We start from the raw sequence: 23135 nt of genomic DNA, 5'->3' as shown, positions 1-23135 counted from the left end.
TATTCAAATCTGAAATCAAAATCAATAACTTTTACCAATCAAGAGGTACACCTGTTTTAGTAACCGCATCAACTAAATTTTCTCTAACTTTTTATAAACAACTGAAATTTTGACCACTTTCCCTAAAGCAAGCCCCACAACTTTACTTGTAAAGTTACCATCTAGTTATTATTATTATTATTATTATTATTATTATTATTATTATTATTATTATTATTATTATTATCTTGCTGTTTTAAAACAAGATTTTCTTTAAGCTGTCATATATTCATAACACATTTTAATAAAGATACACTATACAGGTGTCTAAAGAAACGGCATCAACGACATGGATAGGTAACCCATTCCATACATTGACCACTGTGCGAAGAATTGCCTACTACACTCTGTCTTGAGCCTTTCTCTATATCATCTCCAATTGTCCTCAGATCCTGGTTGAGGTGAACATTATTACAAAACACTGTGATGCAGTCGATATAACAAAGTCACATCTTTGAACTCAATAGCTCATTAGAACCTGGACTGTACTGTAGGAGTCTAGGGAAGAGTGTGGGGCAGTTACTGTGTTAGACAGGGGCTTATTTCAGTTTACTCAGGTGTTTTTGCACAGTAAATTTACACTTTGCTTTTTCCATGCTTATAATACACATTTATGAGCTTTACATTGGTTAAGTGTGAAGGGTTTTCTTTTTTTACCTTTGCTTGCCTGGGCTTTACCATGTGTTTACTCGGCTCTTATTATGCTTTCTTATTAGGTCAGCCAGAGCCACTCTAGGTTGAGCTGTACCAGCCCCGACCCCCCTCTCAGTGAGGTGCCACATATCTCCTCTCTATACCACAGAATTCAGTACCCAAGTTGTAACGATAGCCAGGCTGGCTAATCCACAAGGCACTATAGACTCGGATTGCTGGTACAAGCACAGAGCACATTTATTATAACAGCCAAATGCTTCAGGCCATACATATCCGAGATCCACAGTTCTATGATATATGTGTCACAGAGTCAGCTACTTTTGTTACTTATCCCTCTAGTTAACCCACACTCCTCCGGATACATCCGAGGCACATCGACACAGCTCTCCGCCCTCATCGCAAGTGAGTGATATTCAACCTAACCCAGTACGTGGCACTAAAGAACTATACAGGTTACTTACAGTAAGCAATTAGTAAGGGATCAGCTGTGCCAGTAGGTGGCACTAAAAAACTATACAGGTTACTTACAGTAAGCAATAAGTAGAGATCAGCTGTGCCCCCCTCAGTGAGGACTGCTTTGTGGAGGGACCCAGGAGAGCGGGGACTTTAACTTTTAACCCCTTCACAGTTCACACAGGCTGAGTAAATATCAGCTGATGGGCTGATCGGCTAGCTGGCTGACTGGTTGATTGATTGCTGCAGTGATTGATTGACTGTTACTCTGTGCTGGTAATTTAACAAGGACTGCAGAGTGCACAGTGCCAACATGAATTCTGTATCTCGTGCTCCACAAGATGCAGTGATTTGCAACACATTGCAAGACCTGCAACACAGACGCAAACACCAGTGTAAGACCGGTGCCCTTAGAAAAGTCTCCCCTATGGCAGTTTCCCAATGCCTTTGTCTGTTTTTGTATTCAGTGTTATCATAATTCTGTGCTTTCACTGTGCTTTATTTCACTGTGATATTATTTAATTAATGTTAGAGCTCTCAGTATTATGTATTATAAAGTATTATGATTAAACTGAGGACCATGGCATATGGGCAGCAGTGTGGAGTAGTGGTTAGGGCTCTGGACTCTTGACCAGAGGGTCGTGGGTTCAATCCCAGGAGGGGGGACACTGCTGCTGTACCCTTGAGCAAGGTACTTTACCTAGATTGCTCCAGTAAAAACCCAACTGTATAAATGGGTAATTGTATGTAAAAATAATGTGATATCTTGTAACAATTGTAAGTCGCCCTGGATAAGGGCGTCTGCTAAGAAATAAATAATAATAATAAATAATAATAATATCAACAGTATGTAAAGAATAGTATAGAATAAAAATTAGCAATGACATGCTTAATCACAATTTAATAAGTGATTCTCCAGATAGGTGCAAACATTGTAAGTGTAACAAACACCCCTATGACAAGCCAAATTATCAATTAGAGATATCTCAAATGAATTTATACATATCTCTAAATATTTTATTATATCTCTAAATCATTTCAAGATATCTAAAATACATTTAGAGATATCTCAAAATGATTTCCATATATCTTTAAATAGTGCTTTGAATGAGATCTAAAATGCATTTTCAGATATATCTAAATGAACAGGAAGTCATTTAGAGATATCTTCAAATGATTTAGAGATATGTTTAAAACCCTCATTTTAAGATCTGTAAATGACAGTTTGGTGTACCATGCTAGCAAAATCCACATGATTTCCATATTATTTAAAGATATCTGTAAATCAATTTGAGATATCTTTATTTCATTCTTAGATATCTCTAATTGATTTACAGATATATCTAATTGATTTACTGATATCTCTAATTGATTTACATATATCTTAAAATTAATTTTAGATATCTTAAAAATTGCACAATTAAATATATTTGTAATTCAATTTGAGATATCTTGAAATCTTTTACAGATATCTCTAAATATTTCAAGATATCTTAAAATGCAATTTGAGATATCTCTAAATGATCATTTGGCTTGCCATTTCCCCAGGTTTCCATTACATGAAAGTAGATGTTAAAACTTCATGCTGATTTGAACTCGGCTCTCGCTAAGATAAGCACCAACTAAGACGTAGCTTTACAGTAAACTAATGTGATCCATCTGCATCTCCATCCATTTGCGTTTCTTTCCATCTGATGATGTAGCTATCCTTCTGCCTGGTGTTGATGGCTGAAGTGTAATGCTGGCTCCAGGGATCAGCTTATTTTGCCTCCCCAGCACATCAGTACACACAAGGGCTGCGATGCTGGCTCTGGGGATCAACCACAGTGCAGTCTCCCCAGCGCATCAGCATGACAATCGTCTGGATTGAGCTAAATAGGGTACATCTCTGGGGTCTTCAAGTGAGCTCCTTCCGTTCTCTGTGTTTCGTCAACTAGCCACGACACCTCAAGAGGGATCAAAAGTGATTCTGGCTTCCCAGCATCACCCCCCTCCGTCCCCCACTCAACCCAGCCCAGCTTACTTACCCATACATCAGCGTTGCTTTCTTTTTATTGTGCTTGAGATCCCCAGCCAGAATCTTTCCATCTCAACCACAGCCAGTTGCTGCTCCTTTCTGCTGCTTCAGATAAGTTCTTCACTGTGCGAAGCAACTCTTGACCATTGAACCTGACATCTCTGAGAAACCGGGTTGTAGAGTGTGCCACAAATCCTTGACAACCCACCTCCACTGGGTAAACCTGGACTCTCCATCCTCGCTGTTCCGCTTCAGCGGCTAGTTGAGCATACCGAAGTTTCTTCCTCTCATATGCCTCATCCACAGCATCCTCCCATGCACGGTTAACTCTACCAGATGAACAAGGCGTGCTGATCCAGACCACAAGACAATGTCTGGTCGAAGGTTAGTGGTGGCAATCTCAGGTGGAAAAATAAGCCGTTGACCAACATCTGCTAGCATTTTCCAGTCTAGCAGCTTCCAGTTGTCCTGGGCGAGGCTTGGTTTTAACACCTTTTGTTGGTGGTTGTTCTCCTGGACGGAGGAATAATGTATTTTGTGTGTAATGCTTTGATGGAACTGGTGACAACTTATTGGTCATGTTATGCTTGACTTCCAATCCTAAGGCCAAACATCGCAGCACCTGGTCATGGCGCCAAGTAAACCGTCCTTGGCTAAGAGCCAACTTACATCCTGTCAAAATGTGTCTTAATGTTGCAGATGATGAACACAAAGGACATGAGGGATCCTCTCCTACCCAGAGGTTTAGGTTCTGTGGTGATGGGATAACATCATATGTTGATCTAATGAGGAATCTGATCCTGCTCTGTTCCATTGTCCATAGGTCTTGCCATTATTCCAACTTCTAGACATTGTCATGTAGTGCTGAATTCAGAAGTTTGAAAAACAAATTTGCAAATCTCCAAAGTAGGCTTTCACTAAATTTGTTATTGTCATCGCTACACTGAAAAAATCAAATGCTGCCCAAATAAGTCCATGTGGCATTGAACCATATGCATTAGCCAAATCCAGGAATGTCACATGGAGCTCCTTCCTCTCCTTTTTAGCTGATTGAATTTGTTGCCAGAACACATTGATGTGTCCTAAGCATCCTGGGAAACCTGGAATGCCCGCATTTTGTACTGAAGTGTCAATGAAGCAGTTCTTTAATAGGTAAGTTGACAATCTCTGAGCCATAATGCTGAAGAAAATCTTGCCTTCTACATTTAATTGGGAAATAGGGCAAAACTGACTGATGCTTGTAGAATCTTTTTCTTTAGGTATAAAGACTCCACCTGTTCGGTGCCATGCTCTTGGTACAACCTGTTTTTCCCATGCCACTTTCATCAATTTCCACAGGATTCGTAGAACTCCAGAAGCACTCTTGTACACTCTATATGGAACTCCATTAGGTCCTGGATATGATGAAGCCCTTGCTTTCTTCACAGCTTGCTCTACTTCTTTCCACTTAGGTGCACAGTCCTCCATTAGGTATTCTGGAGGATTGATAGGTGGGATGTCTGAAGGAATTGACATAGGCTCCTGCCTTTTTTAATCTGTATGTGTTTCCTCCAAATTTCTCTCCAGCTCAAACTTAGATGCTTTTAGTGTGCCATTCTTCTCACTGGTGAATAACATCTTTACAAATTTGAATGGGCCTTTATAAAAGTTAGTTCTCGCACGCTCCTTCTTTTTATAGCGTTTCCGTAGGTGCTCAGCTCTGCGCAATGTTGCAAGCTTATCTTTTATGACCCTTTGTAATAGATTGAGTGCCTCCTTCTGACTTTGTTCTGCTCTTCTCCATTGCTTCCTCAGCTGCCTCCTTTCTCTAACTAAGCGTTCAATCTCCTGCTGCCGTCTAGACTTTCCAGGAATAGTTTGTACTTTGTCCTTCCTTTTTTCAATTCCAAACCTCTCGCTTCATGTGCAGATGATGTCCCCAAATTTATCCAGCTTCTTTTCAACTGTTCCACTTAACCTTTCCAACGCAAAGCAGAGATCTGTGTTTATTGTGTCCCACGCATTTTTCTCACAAGTTCTTGGCCATTTACAGTAACTCCAGGCTTGTGCCCGTTGAGGTTCTTTTCTCTCTTATGCTGGTTCGTCTGACCGGGTTCGCAAGGATCATTAGGTTCATCACTAGTTGTATCCATGCAAGTCCTCCTCACGTCTATGACAGGGGTGCTGATATCCTGCAAACTGTGGTTTGCTTCCTGTCGCTGGATTTCATTCGACTGACTTGACTGACTTTGTAAGAAGTACTGATCAATGCAAGGCCCTTGTCCCTTCTCCCTCAAGCATTTCATTCTCTCTTGATGAATCTTCAAACTCCTGACCGTTGTCGCCTTGCTCCAGCCGCAGACACAAACCTGGAGTTCCATGTCTTTGCTAACTGCAGATCTTGAACTAGTCTTTTGCGAAGTACTCTCCATTCTCATATCTGTTTTCCATTCCAGAATCTGACATGCTCAGTAACTGTGAGAATTTCAGCTGAATAATGAAAGCTTCATCTCCAGCGAGGAATACCAGCAGTCCAACAGAAGGTGTACTTTGTTTAATCAGCAGTGTGGAGTAGTGGTTAGGGCTCTGGACTCTTGACCAGAGGGGCGTGGGTTCAATCCCAGGTGGGGGACACTGCTGCTGTACCCTTGAGCAAGGTACTTTAACTAGATTGCTCCAGTAAAAACCCGACTGTATAAATGGGTAATTGTATGTAAAAATAATGTGTTAAAAAATAATAATAATTTCACTATGTAACACAATTTTTGTTCCTGGGTAGTAAGTGTTATTTCCTAATTGCTTATGCCTCAAAAGTATAGAAAATGGCTATTATTCCCCACAAACTTTGCTTTTGAAATTTACCTATTTCCATTGAGAAAACAGGCGAATTTGTGTCTTTTTGTTCACATAAAGTCAGAAAAAAACAACATATGAATCCAAATTAACATGTATTTATACTAAAGTAATACAAAAATGACTACAAAAGATTTAGAAGTGAGTAGTTTTTCGAGATTTACGATTATACTGTAAATCACTTTCACGAATCAGCCCCCAAATGTAGTCTCCCATCATGTTCTCGTTATACTGTCCTTGGTAGCGGCGTTCAAAGTCCAGTATATCCTGGTGGAAGCGCTCGCCTTGCTCCTCCGAGTACGCTCCCATGTTTTCCTTGAATTTATCAAGATGAGCATCAAGGATATGGACTTTGAGGGACATCCTACAGCCCATTGTGCCGTAGTTCTTCACTAGAGTCTCAACCAGCTCCACGTAGTTTTCGGCCTTGTGATTGCCCAGGAAGCCCCGAACCACTGCGACAAAGCTGTTCCAAGCCGCTTTCTCCTTACTAGTGAGCTTCTTGGGGAATTCATTGCACTCCAGGATCTTCTTTATCTGTGGTCCGACGAAGACACCGGCTTTGACCTTTGCCTCAGAAAGGGAAGGCTTGAAGGCTGCCGACTCCTTATCTAGAGCTCTGACAAATTGTTTCATAAGGCCCAATTTGATGTGCAGTGGTGGCATCAGCACCTTCCGGGAGTCCACCAGTGGCTCCCACTTGACGTTGTTCCTCCCCACAGAGAACTCGGATCGCTGTGGCCAGTCCCGCCTGTGGTAGTGCGCCTTGGTGTCCCTGCTGTCCCAAAGGCAAAGATAGCAGGGAAACTTGGTAAAACCGCCTTGAAGACCCATCAGGAATGCCACCATTTTGAAGTCTCCTATGACCTTGATGCCATCTCAGAAAAATGCAGATATGTATCCACTTAGGCAGCTGGAACTAAACTGAACGGGTAGGCTTAAGGCCCCTGTATTTATACTACTATTTATATTACTGGAAAGTTCTAGAAAGTTCTAGAAGTTACTCCAAATTTACTCAGCACTGAATCTATCTGGAATGTTCTGGAAAATAGGTCAATTTCAAAATATCACTGTCCTGGTCACAAAAGCAAAGTCTGTGGGGAATAATAGCCATTTTCTATACTTTTGAGGCATAAGCAATTAGAAAATAACACTTACTACCCAGGAACAAAAAAAAAAAAAAAAAATTGTTACACGGTGTAATCATTGTATTTGTATGTAAAAATAATGTGATATCTTGTAACAATTGTAAGTTGCCCTGGATAAGGGCTTCTGCTAAGAAATAAATAATAATAATAATCAATGCTGCCTTGTGACCACCAGCCTCTCGCCAGTAGGTGGCAGACTTTTTTATTGCAGCCAATCAGAATGCTTACAGAATGCTCAGTTTGTTGGGTAAGAAGTTCCACTCAAGAATTGTGATTTGCTGCCAAAATTTCCCATGTTCCCAATTTTCTGCCAAAGCTTCCGATTAGCTTCCAAAACCTATTATGTCATCATCGCCATGTTATTATTATTATTATTATTATTTATTTCTTAGCAGACGCCCTTATCCAGGGCGACTTACAATTGTTACAAGATTTCACATTATACAGATATCACATTATTTTTTTTTACATACAATTACCCATTTATACAGTTGGGTTTTTACTGGAGCAATCTAGGTAAAGTACCTTGCTCAAGGGTACAACAGCAGTATCCCTCACTGGGGATTGAACCCACAACCCTCTGGTCAAGAGTCCAGAGCCCTAACCACTACTCCACACTGCTGCCCCATGTTGTGACTGTATCATTGTTTTTTGTTCTCATCATTACTGGCCTGGGTTAGCGTGTTCTTATTCAAAACCAATTCCACTGTACAAGGTAGCACTTGAAGACTTTACATTTAGCAATGTGTACAAAAACAACTACCTCTGCACATCCCACACACACCCATACCTAAACAATCAATGGTGCTGAATCCAGAAATACTAAAACAAACGTATACATTTTAATGACAAACTTTTCATCTGGATTCCAGGTCAGCATGGCCCGGCTCCCAGTCCCCATCTTACACCAGTGAGCCTCTCTGAGTGTTAATGAGGGTGGGAAGGGAGGGAGGGGGAGAGGGCTGAGCTGACGAGCACAGTGTTTATCTGGCCTGGCTGAATACAATGCAGAGAGATAGGGTGCGAATGCTCAGTCTCAGCTCTTATCTGCACAGAGAGCCTCACTGCCCTCTTTTTATCTGACAGCAAGGAGGGGCACCTAGCTGTCAGCAAGCAGACCTATTCAACCCTGGCCTCTCACATCACATCACCAGCAAACCCCAAACCCAACCGGCCCATGTCACGATTCTCCCTCTGTGGTCAAATATAGTGTCTGACAAGCCTGTGGGAGAAGACTGCTCTAGTGGTTACCCAGTGAAGAAATACACTTAGGATGAAAAGTGCTCCATGTTGCAATCCTGAACAGTATATTACAGAGATTCTAGATCACAAAATAATTCCCAGAATCGTACCTGTTTTGCACTAATATGAACTACACAGGTCTAAAATGTGCAGTTTTGAAAGAAGCACATGTTATAGCTAGCATGTGTTTTAAGATGTTTTATGACCTCATGGCTGGCACTGCATTAGAATTACAGGAAGTTTAATAACTGTTGAGAAAAGTGGGACACCTGGAAGTGCATGCCCTGTATTAATCTCAGTGATGGTCTTTCATTAATTCAATTAAAGAAGCTATTATTACTACAGATGAGGGACAGACAACATTGGCACGTCTAACCACAGGCTTAATTATTAAATGGAACCAATTAAACCCCTTAATTATTTAAATGGAACCACCTGGCCCCTGCCATAGGCACTGCAGGGCTACACGGTGTGTGTGGACTAATGTGTGGCATTACACAGTAGCCACTTTCCACCTGTGCATTTGCATTTTGAATGAAGTACTGGAGTCTGTCCAGTCAATGAACACAGAAGGTAAAGGCTAGAGTGGAATGCTTAATTCATTTTCAATTTATTGACAAATGCTTTGAGCAGAAGTATTTATCATTAAAAACATTTGACTTCTGGTCAAAAGGTTTGTTGTCGAATTCATGAAGGTTCTTTTAGCATTTCTAAATTCAGCACTATCGAGTGTTTTATAGTTATGGGTGGATACAAAGAATGCAGTGAGCTTTTTTTTATCAGCACATGTCCAATAACAACCACAAAATCACTCAAGCCTATCTATGGTTAATTGGACCATTCTGTAGATTTGAGATTACTCACCACACTGAAAATCAGACTGGGGTTTGTCTCTAGCTGTCAGTGTGTGCACTGCTCCCCTCTGCCACTTGGTGTCTCCAAGTGCCTCCACCACACACTGCCAGCAGATTGCACCTGGCCCAGGTTACAGCTAATCTGAGTTGATCTCTTTGCCTTACTGCATGCAAACCCATCATTAACCTTTGACAAGCTGGACGAGGAACGCAGCGACTGCAGACAGACCGACGGTTCAATTCAGCAAGCTATAACTCACGCTTTCCGTACAATTTTGATGAATTAAATGAGATGTGGGGATATATTTCTATTTCTGACTCTGACCAAAGTGAGGTTGGAGTTATCTTGTTTGAATTCCCTCTAAACTAAACTTATAGAGCATTTACAGAGAGTGTAGTTACTACAAGTATATCAGTGACACCCATCCCCCATTGCAATGGCTGTGAATTCAAAATCAGAGCTATCAGTATGAGAAAACGGTTCTTCAGATTATGTACATGTGACATACAGACAGATGGATGGCTGTACGGACAGACAGACACCTCCATATACCCCAGAATCAGATTATGAAATATACCCTTCCCCACATTTCAATAGGAACGGTATAGTCTTCAGTGAAGGCAGACCCTTATAAAAGTTTACCACAGTACATTTTCACTAGTTTTGCAATTTTCCCGTGGTTATACATTTACCATAATTTAATATTTTTACCACATTTCTCTGGGTTTTACAGTGCTTCCTTATGCTTCACCATTCTTTCACTGTACTTTATTACACTTTGCTGTGCTTTCACTGTGAGAAGCTTTTATCTCAGAACACATTAGTTGGGTAGAGAGACGCACACACACTCTCTCACGCACCCCCTCTTCATATGCATGCCTCTGCCTGCAGACTCCAGACTCTCTGGCTTTTGCATGATAAACCAGCCCAACACCTCTGTGTCTCCTGCCCCAGGGGGTAGTCTCTCCACTGCAGCTCCAGCCAGCCATGAACAGACCCCACAATAGCACAGAGACAGCACAGCTCAGACCACACCATCTAAATACATTGCCAAGGACTAGAGCAACCTCACACACACAACAAGATGGTTACAATGTTTACTTATTTACTGAGTATGTTTAGTCTTGGAGTTACCTTCTAATCCTGATATCAATGGGCCACACTGCCTCCCTCACTCCCAGTCCCTCTAACCACTAGAATACACTGCCTCCCCCTCTCCCAGTCCCTCAGCTCTAACCACTAGACCACACTGCCTCCCTCCTAGTCACTCAGCTCTAACCACTAGACCAGACTGCCTCCCATCCAGTCCCTCAGCTCTAACCACTAGAACACACTGCCTCCCCCTCTCCCAGTCCCTCAGCTCTAACCACTAGACCACACTGCCTCCCTCCTAGTCACTCAGCTCTAACCACTAGACCAGACTGCCTCCCCCTCTCCCAGTCCCTCAGCTCTAACCACTAGACCACACTGCCTCCCTCCTAGTCACTCAGCTCTAACCACTAGACCAGACTGCCTCCCATCCAGTCCCTCAGCTCTAACCACTAGAACACACTGCCTCCCCCTCTCCCAGTCCCTCAGCTCTAACCACTAGACCACACTGCCTCCCTCCTAGTCTCAGTTCTAACCACTAGACCACACTGCCTCCCTTCCAGTCCCTCAGCTCTAACCACTAGAACACACTGCCTCCCCCTCTCCAAGTCCCACTAACCACTAGAACACACTGCCTCCCCCTCTCCCAGTCCCTCAGCTCTAACCACTAGTCTACACTGCCTCTCTCCCTCCTAGTGTCTCAGCTCTAATCACTAGACTACATTTGGTCCTAAGTCAACTTCATTTCCAATTGTGTCCTCTGGTCTTGGTTTCTGTATCGCTTAGGGCTAATTTTGTCAACTCCTTTAAAGATTTTAAAGACCAATCAATTCGCCCCTAATTCTTCTTTGCTCCAGGCTTCAGTTCCTCCAACCTATATTCATGGCTCATTCCTTTCAGCCCTGGAATGGGCCTGGTTGCATTTCGTTGGACTCTCTCTAAGGACCCTTTTGGTACTATGGTGAGCAGAAAGGAACACAGTATTCTTGGTGTGGTGTCCCCGTCACTGCTCTTGTATAACCTCATCCTAACCTCCTGGTCCCAACACCCTGACGCTTTACTTCAGAGGATTTGAGCAGAAGGGAGTCGGAGGCCAGGAGCATGCAGGGGTTCCTTTGATACAGAACTTGTTTGAATCCTACAGTCATGACCCCTCAAACAAAACCACCCCCAGCAAACCCTGGATGGACAAGATGTCCGCAGTTTAGTGATTAGTCCATCTCACTTTCAAAGACTGGAGCCTTGCTAGTAAACACCCCTGTCTCAGTCCTGAGGATCCTTTCAGCTGGGGGATAAACCAGAGAGCAGAGAGGGATTAGAAGAGACTGCTAATGAAGTGCGGACCAACACATAGCAGGAACCAGGAGCAAACCGGTCCTTGTGTTAGGGTTTAAACACTCTGAGTGCTTTTTCATTGACATTCTGAGCAGAGCTACAGTCTCGGTAAAGTAGCCACTACTGATGCATTCTAAAGGGGAAGTGACTTTTAATAGAGAGTAAAACTTTAAGAAACTAAGTAGACAGACGTGTTGGTCAGTCGCTTATAAAAGTTTGTCCTAGTAAAAGCAGAGCAAAGTGTAATAAAGCACAGTGAATGCATGGCAAAGCAGAGGTAAGCATTGTACAAAAGCACAGAGGTATGTTAAAGCATGTTAATAAACATGGCAAACCAGGGTAAACTATGGCAAATGCATAGTATAACCATGGGGAAAGCATGGAAAAACTTTGATCATTATTAAATTATCATGCAAATTTACTGTGCTAAACTTGTACAAGGGGTTCAGGATAACTGGGTATGCAAGGCTAGCTATGCTAATCAGTAATAAATTAATTGATTAATTGTTGCAGCTCTGATGTGATCTTTAATGTTCACAGGGCCTCAGTTTAACATCTCATTGAGTGGACCAGTGCAGCAGTGCAGTGGATTATCAAAGACTAGAGAACTGACTAGACTGGACGGGGGTTGAACGCACTGCCTGTGTTCTTAATTTTGAATTCTGGAACATAAATTAGGGATCAGCATGCACGTTAGCTGAGGGCTGGCTCTCTGACCCCTGGAGACAGCAGTGGGTTTAAGCCCTACTTGTGTAAGCAGCTTGTACTGTCTCATTGTACAAGCCCTGCATGTCATCCCATCTGAAACATCCTGATTCAGAAAGGCTAATCAGCTTGACCTGTTTCCAACTTCCCATCAACCCCGGAATTCAGCTCTGTCTGAGACAGGTGACCCCCGAAACAGTACTACACCCTCTTTACAAGGCACCCTATTCCCGATTAGCTCGCTAACCAGGTGATGCCTCCCATTGCCATCCCAGTGTTTGGGAAGTTCTACATCCAGGATATCAGAAAGCACAAGGGTCTATAAAGAAGGGAATTCTGACTACAAGTAACGGCCAAAAATGAACAATTTACACTGGAAGATGTCTCACCTTTAATAAAACTACCAGGGGGTATATTTGCAGAAAGGAACCTGTCTATAGCTGCCTTCGTATTTATCCCGTGACGGCTCACATGTGCACTTTTGCATCAGTTTTTTTTTTATATGAATGCCATTTTTAGACAACTGCAGTTTGTTGTTCTGAATAATGAAATGTGATCAATATTAAAAGAAATATTGGATAAAAAATTGATGCAATACAGAAAAACGGTTCAGAATCGGTGTTAGAAATAATTGAATGGCACGTCATTCCTTCAAGTGATAGAAGCTAGCAAAACAATTGCATGTATTTTCCATGCCAAGCACATCCATTCACTGTATAGTTCTCAAATGAGCCGTTTTGAAAGAAGCCTATGTTTCAGAAACATGTATTTTCCTTTTATAACATTATCTCTGGTACTGTACCTGGTTAAAGAAGTATTTGTTTACAGGCCCTGCTTTCAGAGAGTCTTGCACTTCCTTGGTCACCTGGGGGGGTGACATTTTCCCAACCACGTCAACACTCTTTCCTGTTATTAACCAACCAGTTGCTTCCCCTATTGACTGACATGCTTTCTGCCAATACAATGCTTTGACCCAGAAGGCACTGCTGTGGTGAAATAACCTAGGAAGTGGAGCAGTAATGGATTTCCTGGAAAGCCTGTCAAGCAAACTGAGAACTTTCCTTAACTTGGTGGTGCAGGAACAGTTATGAAATGATTTCGTTAGACACATCCACTTTAAGTAGCACATTCACAGCTCAGCCTGGCAACACAAAGTGTTGTACTGCTGGAGTCAAACCTTACATGTCACATGAACTTAATTTTCATATACTCTTACTAGAAAATAGCATCAGAGGAGGGAAAGAATGGGTTTGATTTCTGGATCTTCAAAGAATATTTCCAGATGCAGCCTGACCAAACCGAACAGAGATATTTATGTAAAATTTAAACTGTGCCTGAGAAGTAACCGCTTGTAAGTGTAACTAGTTACATTTTTTTCTAAGCAATAAGTTACTTTAACTAGTTATACTTTTGTTCAAGTAACTTGTAACTGTAACAGATTTCTTTTTAGAAGTAACTTCCACAGCACTGGTTACTGTTTATTTGAATTATGATCTGATGTGGAAACAAGAGTTTTATTATCTTTCATTGGACAGGTTCTGTCAATAGTTTGAAACTAGAGCCTGCACACTAAAACAAAAACACAGAAATCGCAATTATTTGCTAAACATTTGATTTACAAAGAGGCGGGGCAGCTTGGTTACTGTGGTCTTGTTAAGGGTTACATTTATATTTGCAACAGCTTCAGCTGACTTTAAACTGGATACAATATGCAACTACATCACTACAACATATGTCATTTGTTTTCATGTCATCTACTTGCCACTTGCATCTTTTTTTTTTTTACCAATTCTGCACTAAATCAACTCTTAATCTTGGTCCTGTAAAGGTTCAACAGTGACTAAAACACAGGCAAAACAAATTGACCATAGAGGAGTGTTTATCACAATATATACAGTTAGCCTGTTGCTATATGAATACAATATTACAAATATACATAATAAATGTAATTTAATCAACTGATCTCCTCAATACATTTACTGAGGTCATCAATCAAGTTTTTTTTTTTTTTTTTTTTTTTTTATGTAAGCAGAATATTACTATGAATATCACCTTTGGCCTGGATTAAAACCAAAATCGTTGTTGAAAAAACAATTCACAAAATACCAAGTGTCCTTGATACTCCATTAAGCCTATTTGTTAATTTGCTTGTATTTCCTAATTCAATGACCTTATAATTGCGGTTGACGGCATTCATTGTGTAGGCTATGGGCCTTCTGGAAAAAGGCCTACACCTGAACAAAAGAATAGACTAGACTTTAATATTTTTAAACACTTTTTTGTTATCCCCATGTTCATAATGCTTGGAACGGATATAATGCACCTCAAATGAAATAAAACTAGATTAAAAACTAAAAACACGGTCACTTGGTAATTCCAGTAACTCAATTGAAAGTTTCTGATGCCAGGGCATTTAATTCTCGAGCACCTTGACTTTGAAACACGGGTTCTATTCGGAATGTTGAGTCAATCTGCATTTTTACATAAGCATGAAACATAACTTTTAATGTGGCCTTTCATTGGAGAGCAATCTAGATCTATTCATGGGTGGTTATTTATATGCATGTATTATTTATTTATTTATCTGCAAAGCATCCAGGAATGGTTCATCAAGGACGCTGTATAAATATGCAACTGGTGGCTTTATATATATATATATATATATATATATATATATATATATATATATATATATATAAATAAATCAAAAAGAAAAAGAAAAAAAAAATCTATGCCTCCTTGTGTGTATTGCCTATTTATTTTATTTTATTAAGGCCACGCTAGTGACCAGATTGACAGCACCTGCGGCTCTTTCAAGCGAGGTGATTAGTTAACCAGCGCGCGGTGTGCTCTGTTGCAAAATGATACCCAAGTAATCACCTTGAGAAAAATGCCCCTAGGTAGTCGTATTTTAATGTATATTTTTTAAAAACTAGTATAAAAAATGATTGGTTCAGTGGCTTTTGCATTGTATTAGGGTGTGATATATATTTCCACAGCAGGTATGTATGAACTACAAATCGCATTTGATATCGATTGGTAGACATAACTTTATTTATTTGCTTGTTTATTTATTTTTGGAATTGTGCAATCTTAAAACGGAAACGCGGAATAATTAACTCGTCGCCGTCATTATTAATGTGACACAAAACCAGGTTTGAAATATTGTGTTTCTTTTTTGGTGTGAGCGTCTTTACACTAAACACAAACGGGGGTGCATTGTTTGGGAAAGATTACACCCTACTAAGTAGCGCAGATTTCAACAAATCGTTAGGAATGAGATTGCCATAATCCGTTCAAGAGTCGCACTGGGTAAGTATTAGCCCGCAGACATTAACACCGCATTAGTTTGGACAAAGGAACTCCGAGAAATAGATTTAAACCCCTCTTGGCACGCACTGTCCGGAAAGTTGCATATCAGGTGTATAATAGCCTATGGGCCCATGTACAAAGAAACTGTAGGCATAACTAAACCTGTTCTTTCGGGTTTCAATCAGCCCTATTTCGGCTTTTAGTTTCTGCAATCCACCTTTTTTAATTCACAGTTAAACAGAGCAATTTAATCATTATGTCATTTAAAGATCATATTCATGATATGAGAATACGTAACGTACCCCCTCTCCCAAAATGATACATATTAAATAATATTCTTTGAAAGATAAAATCTATTTAAATATTGCGAACAATCAAATTGTTTTATTCCAATGTAACTAATAAAATGACAGGTGTGATTAGACAACTTTAATTTGTTTCTTTTGTTTAAAAAAAAAAATGAAACGCTCTTTTAATTCCTAACTTGGACATTTTAATTAATAAGTTGCATATTCAAATAGCTTGCATCTAAGATTTGTAGAACGCACATCGTGAAGGCGCGGAGTGTTCAACACAGTATGCAGCCTTTTAGAATTCAGTGACGTTCAAACATTCCAATGCGTTTTTAGTTATTTTGGAGAGCAACAAATCAATTTAGGAGTTGTCAACAGATTAGTCGCCTGTATTTAGCATGGGGCTGCAGCAGCAGTGTTCTCAATTGCGCACTGTGCGCGTTTTCTTACATATGTATCTTGGCTTTAACACTAAGCCACATCTTCTATAGAAACAGTTAGTGCTTTAGAGTAAACGAGTTATTCTGCGCACTTGAGGCGACCTCCTCGATGTGTCTACATGTTATGAACGAGTGAACAGGTTCGTGTATTGGTTTTAAAAACGGAAACGGCAGCCTGTTTATAATTGTACATATTGTTTTTTGCTTTTCGTTATTGATGTTTTGCGTCCTGTGTTTAAAACGGTCTCGCCTGAAAAGTGCTTTATACACCCGCCTCAATGCACAGCTAATTCCATGCACGCAGCAGACCCTGAACTTAACCATATCCTCGGGTAGGTATTTATTGATCATTAGTTTATTCAATATTTGTATTTGTTTAATACCGAGAAATTACAAAATTAAAAAGGATATATTAAGCTTTCACAAATGCACAATTGTTGGTTTGACGTTAACTTGGTCACATACCGTTTACTTAATAATACATATTTGATTGGAAGTTGCATAAATGTCTGTCAGGGATTCCGATTTTAGTATTTTTCAAAATAGACAAATGTATCATTCCGAACCGCGTTATTCATCCACCTTTTCCCATTAAAGAAATACCCACCCAGCTTCTATGATAAAAACACGTTTATTGCCTCCTCATTATAAAAGGCGTCATTTTTAAATGCGGGGAGTTAGCATGGTTGCCCATGCAAGGCGACAGGCACTGGTACCAGCAGGGAGTAGCTCGTGGTGTTCTAAGCAGCACACACATTGGGGTTCTCCCTTTCTGCTGTGTGGGGATGGGCTTTCTCAATCTCTGCGTGAAATTAGTGTTTCTTGATGCATGTTTTTGTTTGGGGGAGGGTGTGTAGATAGATAGTGGACACAGGCTTGTACCGCAGCCCTCAGAGCACAAGACCCCCGTGGTGACACCTCATTCATCCAGAGAGATAGCCTTCTATTCTCTCTCTGATTGCACTACAGGATTAACATGAAACTGTTAATTGTTTGCTCTACAAATAGCATCCACTGGTGCCAGCAGTCTGACAAGAAAAGTTCAGGACAGTCCTGCAGGATCCAGAAGAGGGGAGAGTGAGAGAGAGCAACAAATCAACATGACAAAACACTGGGGGGGCAGCAACCTTCTGCATGGGCAACCTACCCTCGCCTACCTGCACTCGCCCTGCTACAGCCCCAGAACCTTCTCTGAACTTCAACTTGAGTGGCCACCACCACCGCCCCAGCACCACCGCTACTCCAGCTCGGCGCACGTTGATTATTTCCGAGCAGCCGTCGCGGCCAGGCACAGTTTTGAGTTGAATTCCCCTCCACCGTGGGCCGCTTACGGTAGCCCCTGGCCGGCGGATCTCCGGCCAGCGAAGGCAGCCTCAGCTGGCTCTATCATAGAGCAGATCATGCAGCTGGAACCCAACGCCAATATGACCGTCTCAGTCCAGCAGAACAAGGGCGCACCTGCGAAAGAGGTGCGTAACAACGGGTACGAGGCAAATGAGGATAGCGAGGACCAGGACAAGAAATGGGTAGAGGACAAGTGCGCAAAAAACGGAAAAAAGAAAAACTACCAGCGCTACCCCAAACCTCCGTACTCCTACCTCGCCATGATAGCCATGGTCATCCAGAATTCCCAGGAGAAAAAGCTGACCTTGTCTCAGGTAAGGTGACACCCTGCTTTAGGAAGACATAACCTGGATCTATTACAGCAGTGTTGGGTTGAATGAAACCCATGTCCCGTTTAAGAATCACCTCATAATCTAGTAGTGGCCACTGCATACCATGGCTCTAAAGATTAATACGGTAGTCTATACACGCCAGTGTAGCACCATACACACACTGGGCAAGAAATACCTTTTGGGGGGATTTTATGTATAAAAGTAGATATATAAAACCCGTTATTCTACGTATAAAAGCGTGTGTGTATGTATATGTGTGTAATTATTTATATATATATATATATATATATATATATATATATATATATATATATATATATAAACTCATTCTACATTTATATACGTTTAGAACATTTTTGATATATTATAAAACATTTTTTAAATCGAGAGCGCGTGTGAAGTAATTAGCTTTCTGTAGCTACCGTTTCGTACAATACAAATGTATTCTGCAATTTATCTCTTGAATTTCCACTTTCACTTTCTGTACGAAGCAATGGGCAGTTAACATACCACAAGGCAATTGCAATCTTACTGCACTGGTGCACTTTAATAAATGGTAACGCTGCTCTATTACTGTAATACCGTCTCTGTTGGGAACACTGTGGTTGTTAAAATAAAATGTATCGATTAAATATATTTACATTAAGTTATTGACCGGTATTATTTTATTAAATCCTCAGGCAATACATTTGGAGTTTGGAGCGTTTTAATCCTAGCAGTTAAGTGACCTCCAGTCTTGTAGCGACCCCTGTAGGCCTACTGAGAGTACTGTAATCACACAAGTACAAATCCCCTTTTTTTATCCAGTTAAAAAAAACTGGACACCTTCAAATGTACTCTCCCATATCTGTCATCATCATTCATAACTGTTACACTTGATAGTGCAGAATTTAGAAATACTGAAATTTAAGTTCAACAACAAACATTTCAACTAGGAAGTATTTTTTTACGTTTTCAATTGAAGACCCTGAAAAAGTCAATATTTCTCTTTGAACTTGTTTCTTTTAGTATTTTTAAATGCAGCACTATTGAGTTTAATAGTTGATGATGATGATGATGATGGCAGACTGTGTTTTAAGTTGTGCTCCCCTTTATCCAGTTAAATGGATGCTCAGTAGTAAAGTGAGTGGACAGCATATTGGATTGCCAGCATTCATTTCATGAAGCTCTGGTGTGTTTCATCTTCAGATCCTGAAGGAGATCAGCACCCTCTTCCCGTTCTTCACAGGGAATTACAAGGGCTGGCGGGACTCTGTGCGGCACAATCTCTCCTCCTACGACTGCTTCGTCAAGGTGAGGCCATGGGTTCAAGGGTACAAACCCCATGTTTACAAAAGTGCAGCTGCACACGATCCTCCTTTCTCCAGCAGCATGGCTTCACACTCACACCAGCCCTGCAGCACCCTGGCATGGGTGTGAAAACTCCCCTCAATTAATATTATTGAAATGATCAGGAGCCAGGAGTTTGATGTTATATAGTTCCTCCCTTACAGCTGCGTGAACAACTCCTTTACTAAACCTACAGGTGACATTTATTCATGCCCTGAATAAGGGAAGTTCTGAAAGCCAGGGATGGGTGCAGAGCTAATGATCATTTCAAGCCCTACAACAAAATGTGTCTACTGCACTGTTCTGATATCTGGTGTTTTAGATTTCCTTGAGTGGCTTCATGATTTATAAGAAATGTATGATTTTTAGCAGGTAGTTGGTTCTGTGGCCACACTGTGAATTATGTATTAAATCCTGTCTTTGTCACCAAGGTCCTGAAGGATCCAGGAAAGCCCCAGGGGAAAGGAAACTTCTGGGCGGTTGATGTGTCGCGCGTTCCTTTGGATCTGCTAAAGCGGCAGAACACGGCGGTGTCGCGACAGGAGGAGACAGTCTTCGCGCAGGACCTGGCACCCTATATCCTGCACGGGCAGCCCAGCGGACAGGACCAGCTCCAGCTCGAGGACTCCACTCCCCCTAGTGAGCCGGCCCCCGCCATCCGCCTCGACTCCGAAGACCAGTACCGCCCCAAACTGGACTCGTCCTTTGCCATCGACTCCCTGCTCCATAGCTTCAAGCCCGGTGCTGGAGAGAAGCTGGGTGAACACTGCAAGCAGGGGGAACAGAGACTCCAGGGGCAGGGGGGCTGGGAGCCGAGACCCTTCTTCCACGAATCGGAGCCCTTCCCCCGGCCTCAGTCCAGCATGGGCTACTCCTCCTCAGAGTCCCGCAGCCTCCGTTACTCCTCACGGAGCACTTCAGGCAGCTCGGTCAGCCCTGCTTCCTCCTCCTCTTCCTCGGAAGACTCTAGCTGGAGGAGCGGGCTGGTGGCACACAAGCGCCCCAGACCGTTGCCCGTGGGAGGAGAGGGGTCCGATTCGGATAGCTATGAGGACTGCCCCACGCCTCTGAAGTCAGCTAAGAGGACCCCTGCCCCCTGGGAGCTGCCTACATCCTACACCAAATACGCGCCTCCCAATGCAGTGGCTCCTCCCAGCATGCGCTTCCCCAGCAACCCCTTTCTGCAGCTGGGGGGCCTGCCCTTCTATAACTACCGGCCCTCTCCTGCTGCAGCCTATGTGGGCCCTGCTTACTGGTCCTTCCTGCCCAGACCCGGTGTCCCTCTGCAGGCCTGCCACCACCGGCAGCCCCCTGCCCTCATGGATCTAGACAACCTCCTCCAATCTGTGCCCCCCAACAAGAGTGTGTTTGACGCACTAGTGCCCGAGATGCCCGCCCCTCTGCCAGGGCAGTACACAGTCCAGAACTCTGGGGGTATCGGGCGGTATCCCCCTTACTGAGCGAGTGCTGTGTGGGACAATGGTTTTAAACGTGTATATATCGATTGTACAAGGTTTTGGGAAGCTTGTTCTTGCTGGATGGTAGAAAGAGGCTCCATACTTGGACACAGTGGAAGCAGGACGGTACTTTTTGAATACAATCGTATCCCTCCCCCACCTCTCCACACAGGGGCTGCTCATTCACAATGAATTACTGAAGAGTTCCCAAACCAGGGGGCGGGGGTATTTGTATACAGCAGAGGTGAAGCTTTAGCAGCTATGCTAACTGTCCAGGGGAGAGTAAATATGTATTCAGGGTGACTCCTCCGCTATGAATTATTGAAGAGCCCCTCTTTCCACAATGATTGTAAGGAGGTCCTGCTGGAGGTAGAGTCCCAGCCGGGAGCTGAGATCACTAAAGAGCTGGAACAGTTTGCCAGTGTCAGCACATTCTTTTGCACTCTGAGAACCGGTTTACCCTCCCGTCCCCGTTTTCAAATGGGTGCCCAGTATGTTTAGGGTTGTTGATGCTGGATTGAGAATGCATTTTGCTTCCATTTAGATGCATTATTGTGTTCTACATGCAAAAGCCCATTGTTTGTGATTCACAGTGAGAACCTGGGGCCAGTTCCATAAAACACCTCGAGTTAAGTTTCTCCTTTTAATAGTTTTACTCAAGTGTAATACCTTTTATATCCTTGCTAAACTTAATACTTCAGGTGTTTATTGCATCTGGCTCCTGACATCTATTGAGTCAAGGGCTTGTAGAAGAAGTTTAGTTGTCTGTTTGCCCTCACCGCGTCCCGAAGCGAGGGTCAGGTTATTTCCATTGATGTTTCAGCTGCGTAGTTTTCAAGAACGGCACAGAAGTGAGCATGGCCGGCTAACCATTCTCAGTCTTGCCTTTTTTCAGTTTTTTTATTTTTAAGAAAACTAATCAGCTGAAATGTCAATTTGCTAACCTATTGATATTGCTTAATAATCCAGATGAAGCTTGGAATAGACCTGTTCTTACTCTATTGCCTGTAAGCAGACAGTAGCCTACCTTTTTCTACTTGCATTCTTTTAAAGAGCGTAAAAGAAGACGCCATGATTAGATTGCTCTCTGCCTCCCTCTGTCTTCCAGTCTGCTTTATCTATTAACCAAGTTTGGCTTTGCTCTGCTGCACAGAGGCTGCCAGGGAGTTAAGTTTTGATTGGTTCATTTGTCCTGCTTTTATTAATAGTCCTTCAGAAATGTCCTTGCCTGGCTCCTATAGCCAATTGCAGATGTCGTTTAGTCCCTCTACTCTCGTTCTTTACTATGCCTTTGTTACAATCTACTTCATACAATGAACCAATTCAAACCATGAACTGTACCTAATGTAAAAAAAAAAATCATCACATTAACATACGAAAAATACACGTAGCAACAGGAATGACCAGCTACATTTAAATGCAAATAGGCTTCTGTTTATTTGGAATACTGGATATTCTAGTCCCGCTAACCCAATATTCAGAATACAGTCGTCTCTTTCCCAAATGGTGTGTGGGGGTTTGTAGATCGAATACAAAGGGAATTATCTTTTTAAAATATGTTCAAACAGACCCCATTCTGAATGTGACAGCCTGCATGTCTACTGTATTTTGGAAGGACTCCTGCCTGTAAATGCCGTATTGGAAATGTGTATCCAGGAATGCTATTGTGAATACTACTTCTGCATCTGGGGTCTGCCATGCTTTGTAAATGTATCCACTCCTTCACTTCAGTACCACAGGGCAGTACTAATGCTTGTGTGTTGGTACTGTCCAATGACTAGCTCTGTAACAAGCTGTCTGTTTGCAAATGCACCTTCTGCAGGCCTGTCCACTGTTTCTAAGTTTTAAGTAATCAGAATTAAGTGGCAATTTTAATAATATGAAATTGAGATTTGTTTTTAATACAATGATGTAGCAGTTTTTTTTTGTTTTTTTTTTACACTTGCAAGTCAGGACTTTAAGGAATGAAAAGTTACTGCCAATTAAAACTGGGATCGCGCCTGATGTTTATGTTGAGGAATGCTTTGCCTAATTTCATTTGGCAAAACAATTTTATATGTATTTTTAAAACCTACATTTTTTAAGACCTAGCAGTCCTGTGTATCTGTTGTCTTTTAAAATAGGCTGGAATGTGCAATTTTGTGAAACTGTAAATTAATTCTGTGCTGCTGCAAAAAGTAAATTGTACGCCTCTTACATGAAAAAAAGAAGGTATTTTTGATAAAAAAATAATAATAAAAAAAAATCAATCTGGACTTG

At 41.8% G+C, this 23135-nt stretch overlaps 1 protein-coding gene across 6 annotated transcripts; it reads left to right on the top strand.

Annotated features, from left to right (window-relative positions):
- The first annotated feature begins 15183 nt into the window (after positions 1–15183).
- Positions 15184–22738, top strand: LOC117394556 (forkhead box protein H1-like). Of its 6 annotated transcripts, none has more exons than XM_033992880.3 (4): positions 15184–15371; positions 17423–18072; positions 19279–19383; positions 19851–22738. In XM_033992880.3, the coding sequence occupies exons 2-4, from the start codon at positions 17515–17517 to the stop codon at positions 20877–20879; spliced, it is 1692 nt and encodes a 563-aa protein (XP_033848771.2). In that variant the 5' UTR covers positions 15184–15371; positions 17423–17514; the 3' UTR covers positions 20880–22738. The 6 variants fall into 6 exon arrangements, with proteins under 6 accessions (XP_033848771.2, XP_058874473.1, XP_058874495.1 ...); XM_059018490.1 differs by having other exon boundaries at positions 15189–15269; XM_059018512.1 differs by lacking the exon at positions 15184–15371 and adding an exon at positions 15393–15524.
- Positions 22739–23135: the final 397 nt, after the last annotated feature.

Source organism: Acipenser ruthenus, chromosome 3 (genome assembly GCF_902713425.1).
Source record: "Acipenser ruthenus chromosome 3, fAciRut3.2 maternal haplotype, whole genome shotgun sequence".
Taxonomy (NCBI): domain Eukaryota; kingdom Metazoa; phylum Chordata; class Actinopteri; order Acipenseriformes; family Acipenseridae; genus Acipenser; species Acipenser ruthenus.
This window is presented reverse-complemented; position numbering and strand designations above follow the sequence as displayed.

Bases quoted from the DNA above. Each gene is read 5' to 3' on its own strand.
- LOC117394556 (XM_059018479.1), top strand. From the start codon at position 16,632: ATGTTTTGCGTCCTGTGTTTAAAACGGTCTCGCCTGAAAAGTGCTTTA. The intron at 16,747-17,422 runs GTAGGTATTTAT...CTCTACAAATAG, and splicing joins GAACTTAACCATATCCTCGG to CATCCACTGGTGCCAGCAGT. The intron at 18,073-19,278 runs GTAAGGTGACAC...TTTCATCTTCAG, and splicing joins AAAAGCTGACCTTGTCTCAG to ATCCTGAAGGAGATCAGCAC.